Source organism: Trachurus japonicus, unplaced genomic scaffold, assembly GCF_045865225.1.
Source record: "Trachurus japonicus isolate A0001 unplaced genomic scaffold, Traja_1.0 AP030482.1".
Classification (NCBI taxonomy): domain Eukaryota; kingdom Metazoa; phylum Chordata; class Actinopteri; order Carangiformes; family Carangidae; genus Trachurus; species Trachurus japonicus.
This window is the reverse complement of record NW_028220615.1, coordinates 363-10,325: the sequence shown is the minus strand read 5'-3', so window position 1 is coordinate 10,325 and position 9,963 is coordinate 363. Positions and strand designations below refer to the sequence as shown.

Here is a 9,963-nt window from a genome sequence, read left to right as displayed (position 1 = left end):
ATTGACTCCAATACAAATATTTTCTGAGAGAAGCAGAACGGACCAATGTTTTAAAACTGCCAGCGTCTCCAAGATATTTACTGTAGAAACACCAAATCGTACCACATTTTTCAGGAAGTCCTTAGAGCAACGTGATCTGTGTTTTGTTCTGATAGGAGTTACCGTTTTGTCACAGTAAGCCTAAATGTGAGACTGGTACAGAGGCAGGAAATCGCTCTTTTTCTCCACGTTTCTGTCTGTCTCAGCCTGGGGGCCTTGATTCCCATGTTGACAGAGATGGCAAAACCGGCAGTAGCCCCGTGGGCCTTTCAAAATTTCTCCAGAGGATATTTTCTAGTTATCAATTATCATAGGGGTAGGGTTATGTTTACTTACAAATGTAGGCTACATTTAAGCTATTTATTATTATTTTTCCATCAAACTCAAAAAAGACAAACTACAATCAAAACGAAAAGATAAACGACAAATCCATCCAAAGGAGAGCACCTTTTCACTTGGTTGCTAAATCAGCAAATATTTTGGATTCATACCATAAGTAGCCTAATATTCAATTCATATTAGTCTTAAACCTTCCAGCTTATGAGTTGCATATAATTACACTGAAAAAAGATGGTAAAATAACAGATGGCACACAACCATTAACGTTCAGAGAAAGAAATAGGCCTGGCAACACAGCTGCTAACTTGAACAAATTTAAATTTGTTAGGCTATACATGTTTTTACTTTTTATATCATTTTATATCATTTATATCATATTATTTTAGGTTATGTATGTATGCGGCTGGATGATCTGAATTTCCCTCCTATGGATTAATAAAGTATTTTCTATTCTAAACTATAAAATAGCACTGTTAACTAGCTAGCTAACTTGCTAGAATGCTAATTTGATTAACCAAAGATTCAACTACAGATTTTTTGTTTTGTTTTATGTTGGTGAAAAATACATCAGACTACTGATTACTTTTAATTGGACAAGGGTTGTGCAGCTCTATGTAGCCTTGTTAGCCAGAAAGGTAGCAGGTAGTAGTTTCTTTGGGGATTGTTGTTAATCAGTCCTGTAACATCATAATACAATATCTCTGACTGCTCATTTGTGGAGCCATTGCCAAGTCCCAACCTCTGCGTTGCTCCCCCAAAATGTGGTGGAAAACAGAGGTCATGTCTGCTTCAGAAAGCGTCGACCCCCTCACACGTACATCCATGGCCATGCTGTCATGGGAGCCTGGGGCCTGGGAGGGAGGGAGGGTGGAGAGAGTGGTGAAAAAGAGTGTTAGGGTTGAAATTGGTTGAATCTACTTAAAGCAAGCAAAGGGGTGAAAGCAGTGGTTATGACTTTGGCAACATTAATTGGAAAAAATTGCTTCACATTTATTATAAATCCATTTTATATTATAAGAAAACCCTTAAAACTTAGGCTATATTTAGTTTTGACATACTGTACATGGTTAGTGAGAGAGTAGAATCATTCATTGTAGCACATGTTGAGGCTCTGCATGGAAATGAAACAATATTCTTGTACAGATTATTAATAGACATAATCTAATTAGAACATTAAGTGATCTACATGAGCTGCAGTGTTATGGTTAGATTAGATTAGATTAGAGCTGGGGAAAAAAATCAGTGACCTGTTATAACTCTAGGTTTTGATAAATGATAAAAATACAGCTGTCCAAACTGACCTTATCTGTAGGGTTTTACTGGCTGTGGTTTGTATTGATGAGATATACACTCAGTGGCTGCCAATACCGCAACATCTCTTCTGCTCCTCAGGCTTTTACACTTGACAAAATTTACTTTTAAAACATAAACACTGGAGATTTTACTGTCAAATTGTGATCCAGCCATGGTGGTGTCTTAGGTTTGATGCAGAACATTCTGTTAATGACGTGACAAGACTGCGCACAGACATGCACATTTGGATGTGCACAATGGTTGTACTGTAGCCAGGTAAGAGAATGGATGCTCAACATTAAAATATTGTCTTGCTAAAGCAGATGTTTGGAAAAGAAGAAGAAAACAGAAAGAGGCTGGGAAAGGGAACAGACACAAGCTTAATATGAAGACATGTAGGTTAGATTGGGAAAAGGCTGCTTGTGGTTAGTTACCCAGCTTCTACCTGATTTGAGTGTCCTCTTGACTCGACAGAGTAGTCCAGTCCAAAATCAAAGGGGTCGACAGTTAGCCGCCTTTTTGCCTTTTTGATCTTTTGACAGCAGAAAGGACCACCGACAGAGATGAGACAGTGAAGAAAGAAAGTGGATAAAGACGAACAAGTATGAAGACAAGAAGAAGAGTACAACCCCACAGGATGATCCCTCATTTCAAAAGACTTCTCACACTGAGAGTGTTGTTTCCTTCACAGCATGACAGAAGATCACACAGCACAACCTTATCAGCACATTGAGGTCCATTATGTGTGTTGTAACAAACAGTTATTTTAACATCTGTGACCATCTGCATATCTGCATATGGCCCTGAACATTTATCATTTAATTCTGAACTTTTGCAAAGTCAATATAACTGATATGTTATATTCAACATTTTGATCCAACGGGATCAGTTTAGGCCTCCACCTTTGTGTCAATTAGAGAAACATTTTTTTCATCCTTACTGTTCAAAGAATATTTAAGTGTGTTCAAAGGGTGGTAAATGTTGTTACAAACTTTAAGACAGGTTTATGTTTTTTCAGAAAAATTGGATTCTGTAATGTAATATGCGTGTGTTAATATATGTGAAACACTAAAGTGGGGTCAAGAAAACTTCTGGATATTTGGCTATGAGGCCTTGGAGGAATGGGAGTTATTTTTGTAGAGACTTTTTCAAATCCAGTATTGCCAGAACTTTCTCTCTATCCAGGAATCCTTAAGAAAACACTGAATCTACATTTAATCTTCACTGGCTCAAAAGGCAGTACTGTATGTGGACCAGCAGATGGCTCCCTGGCTAAGTGAAATCAGATAGAACAGAGGATGCAGAGAGCACCACTTGGCCGTCTTTGACTGTACAGTAGGTCTGTGCCATTGTGACATCCATCAAAAGTCTATCATGTTCGATGTAAATAAAACCTTAATTGTTCGTCACACTGCAAACAAAGACACAGCATCCAGGGGCCCTGCAGAGCCCGAGAGTCCTGACAACATTTTTCCTACTTGACAGCTGCTGCAGTGATTGAAAATAAACAAAGCTTAGCTCCTACACTACACAGAGACTGTGGTATAAACAAGAGTAGTCTTAGTTTTATGATGAATTCCAGTGGACTCACTGCCCCTTTTTTACAATCTCAGGACTTGAACCAGAGGCTCTTTCAAGTCCTCTTGGACTCTTTTATGTGTGCGATCATGTCTGACAGCCTGGTATTTACCCACAATACACGGCGGCCGGCCAGTGCCGGTTCGACCGTGCCTAACATTCGACGTCACCAGCTGTCAAGGCATTCCAGTTGTTCATGTGGGCTGGGATATATCACGTAGATTACACGTGCAGAAAACACCTCTGCTTTTCGGCAAAGGAAGGAGCTGTTAGCGTGACGAAGATCAGTGCTGAGCACAGCGGAGCCTTGTTTTCAAAAAACATATGCATGCAAAATGCTGATTTCAACCCGAGTTAAATTGTCAGTGTTGCAGATAAGCTTTGATTTCACCCAAACATATCTTAATTGATCAAGCGCAATAGATGTTAGGTGTGAGCAACATAGTGAATCAGCTACAGTGTTGTTTCTCGAATGAAAAACACCAGGACTACTGGTGACCTGCTGTGAGAATAAAACCTGATTTATGTTTCTTGCTTTATGATGCATATCGCTGGAATGTTGTCTGCTGCCTTCAAACTCACTAAAACCTAACTATCTCCGGCTGCAGGCTGCCTGATTATTGATTAATCTTACGCAAACAAAATTTAAACATGGAGCACAGCAAAGAAAACCTGGGAAAGATGAGTTATATGAAAGAAAAAGCATACCCCTTTGTAGTGTGGTGAATCTGTTGCATCCATACTGTGCTCCTCATATCCATCTGCTGATGAAGAGGGCAGTGTGTTAGTGTTAACCCAAGAAAAGCACATGATTTCTGGAAACAGAAAGAAACTGTTGTCTGTATGTGAGTGCACACTGCACCTCTCCTATCATGCAGAGAAATTACAGCACAAACAGGCAAAAGAAAGGAACATTATGTGTTTTCAGTGCCTTTTTATGACAGTGTTTATGAGTAAATTCCCTCTTGAATACACAGAGGGAGACTGGGAACAAGAGAAACTTCAGAGAGAGACAAAAGGTCAAGACTGAGCTTGAAAGATCAGCAGATAAAGTTGGAGGCGCATTCAGGACAACAAAATAACAGTAAACAACTGTGAAAAGTTACTGTCTACTTCATTGCAACTGCAGCATGAATAAGTTGTACTTTGATAGAAACTCATGCAACAACATTTAATGATGATGATATAATAATAATAGGCCAATAAAAACATTTTCTCAATCTTGCCTCTCCCTGAGTCAAACTTCCCACAAGCCTCTGCTCTTGTTCTCATGGTGTGCCAATGTGAATAAAATCCAGACCAGACTGTGCCAGACTAACCAGAACCTTTTGCTCTGCTCCCAGACCACTGTACCCACTGGATAATTCAAAACTCCATAGTCTGAATCCCTGATTGTAATGCCAATATTCAACAATCAAACTGTACTCACAGTTACACCCTGTTTAGAATTACCATAACAAATATACTGACAAAATATTATTGTAGACTTAGGTACTCTAGGCAGTAAACTAGTTAAGATTCATTAGTATGACTCCAGGATAGATCTTAAGAGGACCACACACATGCTGGATTAACCCTCTAGGGGCTCAGTCTGGCCTCTGTTTGTGCTAATTGGTAGAAACACAAAGTTATTTTTAAAGGGACCCTCACCGTGACAACATAGTAATGTGTTTGTTGCATCTTTTCAAGCTAATTTGCAATTATGCAAATACCCCCAAATCAGCACAAACAAACACTGATCAACAAAACCTAACCTTTCCTAATTGTCCATTTAGTTCAGTGTACGTACCGTGGACATCAGGCATGCTCTGTGTGTCATATTCACGTGCATCTGGAAAACACAAAGGAGAAAGACTTTCTTTATCTCTATTGCATAAATAATTTAATGTAACATATTATGGGCTGACTTGATTTTTTTTTTGATTGACCTTCTCATTGAATGAGGTGAACATTTTGTGATTGTTGCCATTCATTAATGACAGGAAATCATTCTGTAAATTGAGATAATACAGTCTTTACTTTCCACATAAACTAATAATCAGAAGCAGCATAAAAAAAGTCAGTGCAGCCAGCTTACTTTTCTGTTTCATGCCATGCAATGCAATGTGAACAAAGACACTGCTGAACCATCATTGTTTCATTTCCCCATGTGCACATAGGATGACACCCTCCGAGCTGCAGGGACCCAACGGACCACTGCAAAATGCATACAGTGAAAACCCAGCAGAAGAATGTGTGTGTGTGCAGTCATGCATATTGAATTCACTCCAGGTGGTCACATGATTATTTACATGTGATGAGTTGCTGGTCGTATTAAACATAATGCATCTGTTAACACGTGTATATATGACATGTGTTGCATAACTACATGTTGCCTCTGTGCACACTGGAGGGGCTGGATTCCACATTGGGACATGGCAAAAAAAAGTTTAGTTCTCATTCCCTCCCTCTCTCTCTCTCTGCTTCTGTTCGCTGGAGCCCTGCAGGACTGGATCCTTCAATTCCAGGCACAGAATGGGAGACATGTGACTGGATGATCACAAGGCCTGCTGGGCTAAGCCAGCCAACCAAACTCTCTCTGTATACCTTCCCAGAATCCTCAGAGGTGACTCAGCGTAAGCAGCACCAGGGGTCCCGACCGTCTCGTCGCAGTTGCCTCTCCTGATACTGTGATCTAATTCCGAGGCTTGTTCCGTGTAATAATACCAAAGGCTGGTGGACAAATGTGGATCTCTGGTCTCTGTGTAGCTACAGGGTATTGATGAAGCTACATAAGCAAGTCATACCGTCACTGCATCAGACTTTAAACATGAGCAGCAAACATAAACACTACATTAGTATCGGTGGTAATAATTTCTCCAAAGGTGCAGCAGACTGTGTGTATCTCCACAAACCCACTGATCACTTAAAGGGATAGTTCAACATTTTGGCAAATTGTCCCATTGCCATAATCCCTATAGTTTTAGAGCAGAACGGAGCAGAGACGCGAGCTGCTGATGATGATTGATGAGGGAAACCAAGAAATCCCATTAGCCTCTGTAGCATAGCTCTGAGCAGCTCGCGGCTCTGCTCCGCTGTTCAAAAAATAGCTTGCACTGACAAATAAAGGTAACGAACCTACTGCTATGACTATAGGGATTAGGCAATGGGCCAATTTGCCAAAATGTTGAACTATTCCTTAAGGATTAAAAAAAAAACCTGACAGTGGAGGACCTGGCCTGAGCTGTTTCCAGCCTGGAAGACTGGTCTGTGACAGCACTCAGTGCAGCTGTGACAAGCGCTGGAAAAACAGGAAAGATGGAGGAGATTAAACCCCGTGACAGATCTGGCAGTCTGCTGATGACGGCTCACTATCTGAGGAGAAAGGAAAACTTCCTTCTGGTGACTCAGTGTCACAAAAATGAAGGGGCTCACAGACAGATGGGTGACAAATTGAAGGGAAAACACCAACATTAAGCATCCTGGTAAAGTGCAGGGTCACCAGGAGCTGTCAGAACCGCTTGATTGCTTTTTGTAAGAGCTTCCCCAGGTTTCTGGACTCTACTGAAGGAATGAGCCACCAATCACTGACTGATAACTGATGCTCTTATGGCAGCAGAGAGTGCTGTTAATCTCATGCAGGTGTTCCACTGGATGAATGCCACAGCGTATGACTGGGGTCTGATGTCACTAACAGCACAAACCTAAAGATCCTGTATTTTGTTGTCTATCAGATCTATGACTTATCTTTACAAAAATGCATCACCAAATCCAGTTCTTGAATTTGACAGCATTAACACATGTGATGCACCGGTCATGGAGAGATTTTACTAATTAAAACTGTGTGATTCCATTTCGATACGAAAAAATGTAGCAGATACAAGTCCGATACATATTTTCCATGCAGTTACAGTACAACGTGCAGCTGTTAAATCTCCCTGAAGCCTTTTCATTTATTGGGGATTTCTTATGGTAAGCTCGAGCAGACAACAGAGCAGCAATGCTCTGCAGCTCCACAAAACTCAAACTTCTGACCTGCAGCACCTCCTCTGGGCTTGTAAAGAAATAAGTGGAACAGATGGGAATTTGTTAAGGCTGTCCCTTCAAAGCAGCCTTGACCTGAGACCTGACACTCTACCAGGTTTGTAACCTTTGATTCGCTCTGTTGAAAATTCATACACACATTCCCACATAACAGCTGCCCACAATAACCACAGTGTTTGACCGTTGGCCACTGAGCAGTTTAAATCTTGGTACAGGTTAATCTGTTCGCTGACACCATGACAGTACTGTTTAAGTAAAGGAAGAGTATTATTCATCTTCTTATCTACATCTTACATACAGAGTTTCACATCTGGGTTTAAGATTTAGACCTTTAATCAGTTTTCGTAGCAATTCTTTACACTTATTTGGAGAAATCTCCCACAGAATGAAAAAAAAAAAAAAAACCTCACCTCCAAGGTCACTCTGAGTGCAGCTGTGGTCTCCATTCAACCTCTTGAAGAGCGATCGCATCACCTTGGCACTGCCAAAGCGTTTGAAGCGAGCACGGACGTTTTCATGGTACCACTCCAACGTGCCGATCTTGAGGACCCTGTTAGTGGACATGGATGTAGGAATTTATATAAAGCCCAGATAAATCACAAGCAAAAGCATGATTTTCTATTTTAAAAGATTTAGTAAGATTGATTGATTGCTATTAGTGTGGTGTATCTTTATGTGAAATTAATATGTTCTATCTAGACAAAGGCTGAGTTCAGTGAAAGGGCTTTTCAGCACTCAGTCTCTGAGCAAACAATAGAGTAATGACTACATATGGTGCTGCTGGAATGAGCTGCATGTACAGTATTAAGTTATGTTGCTGCAGCACAGCCTGAGCACTGAAGGAGATCTTGGCTGTGTTTGTGTTGGAACAGCTGCTGCCATAATGTCCATCAAATGCTATGCTAGACACTGAATCTTTACCTGCTCACACTTGCTGGAAACATGATAACAACCAAATCAATAAAATGCCTAAGCATAGCCTATTTATAAAGTATTTGGCCACTTGCTTAACTTACATTTGAAAAAGTGCTCTTACACTCACACTTTTACACGTCAGCAGTTGCATAATTGTTTCCGTCTTTGATTTGATTTCTTACCAAGTATGAAAAACCTCTGTAGTACAACTTCAAAGCATAACTCCACTGATTCTTTGACCTGGACTGAACGCTTTGCTGTCATTTTTCATCAAACTAACCAACATCAACGTTCCATCAACAGCTTTAGAGCTTAAGTTGCAATGGTTGTGGATCCACAGAGCAGTATTCAGCCTTTGAGTTACACAATGATGTAGCCCTCCAATAAAATTTAGATAAACCTGTGAATATCCCATTTTGCACTGGCAGTAGCTAAATGGGATATTAGTTCACATGGTTACAGTTATTATTTGTAACATTTAAACATGAAAATGTCACATACGCGTTCAGTTTTAACCAAATAGAGGATTGCAGTCATCAGATGACTGGATCTTATATTATTAAAAAAAACTGGAAAATATTAGACAGCTCAGCTCCCAGCTGTTGGAACTGTGTTGGGGAATCACTGATTTTTTAGAGTGCAACTGCTTTATTTGTTTACTGGGGTTAATCCCCTGGAAACACAGTCTCAGTTTCCAGCTAGACCAAGACGTCATGTGTTTGCTGAAAAGTGTCAGTGGTCCATTTGTTATGAAGAGGAGGACACACTTTTTGGGATAATTTGGCTGCTGGTAAAAACCTCCTGAACATCTGGTTCATAAGTTATCAGTGAAACTATCAAAACAACGATTAGGCTACCAGTAATCTCAGTTCCTGGCATTGAAAACATTTCCCTTTTTGAAAACATTTGATGTGGAACTGCATTACCATATTTTAAACACAGTGGATGGGGATTTTTGTTGTTTTTGTTGAATCCAATAAATGAATGATGCTTTAGTTCCAATGTAGAGTAGGCTACAACCAAGTATGCCATCCATAGACAAAGAGCTATACTGGCTTTGTATTGCTTGCTGCCATTTCAAGAGTCACGTGTACAGTAATGAAAAATTAGGCCAGCACCAAATAGCAGCTCCCTGTTGATCAAGCAACCATGCACTCAAATGTGTATGTAGAAACAATATTGTCTGAGTTTTCATTTTCAGAGAAGCACACGCTAGTGGTGCAACAGATTATTTTCATGGGATGTTTTCCTTTGCTTTCAGCAACAGTTCAGACAGTAGTTTAAATAACTACAGACTTCAACAAGTCTTTAATGTGTTATTTCCCACCTTGCCATGCGGCAGGGATCACACACCCAGCCATGCTCCTTCTTGTTGTAGCGGCTGCAGGATTTGCAGATGTACAACTGACAGTCCAGACACTGACGCTTGCTGTTGACCAGGAACTTGAAGGGCTGGAGACAGCGAATACAGAGAGACTCAGTCACGCTGGTCTGGTTCCCCAACAGCTCTCTCTTGGTGTCTTCCTTCTCAATCTGGGTCTTCAGCTCCCTAGACAAGGTTGGAAAAAGGGAAGAGTGAAAGCACAGTTCAACAAGTGCATTATTCTTTATGTGTAGTCATCCTAGTCAGGACATGGCTTCAAACTAGCGGCCAGCAAACCAGCTAACAAAACATTGTAAAAGACCAAAAATCTGCCACCTTTAGTGCTTGTGGCAAATTTTGTTAACATCTGGTATAACCTAAATAGTAAAACACATCATGTCATTTAACTATTT

At 40.4% G+C, this 9,963-nt stretch overlaps 1 protein-coding gene and 1 long non-coding RNA gene across 2 annotated transcripts; both read right to left on the bottom strand.

Annotated features, from left to right (window-relative positions):
• Positions 1 to 1,115: 1,115 nt before the first annotated feature.
• Positions 1,116 to 4,093, bottom strand: LOC146960354 (uncharacterized). The gene is made up of 3 exons (XR_015035473.1): positions 3,958 to 4,093; positions 2,117 to 2,203; positions 1,116 to 1,229 (listed from the first exon to the last, which is right to left on the bottom strand). It is a non-coding gene; the product is annotated as an uncharacterized LOC146960354 (long non-coding RNA).
• A 734-nt stretch (positions 4,094 to 4,827) lies between these two features.
• LOC146960353 (melanophilin-like) lies at positions 4,828 to 9,736 on the bottom strand (the record flags this gene model as incomplete). Its single annotated transcript, XM_085772446.1, has 4 exons — positions 4,828 to 4,856; positions 5,039 to 5,080; positions 7,683 to 7,822; positions 9,515 to 9,736. Coding segments are annotated over 4 exons (433 nt in total), but the record flags the coding sequence as incomplete, so codon positions are not given.
• Between the last annotated feature and the right edge of the window lie 227 nt (positions 9,737 to 9,963).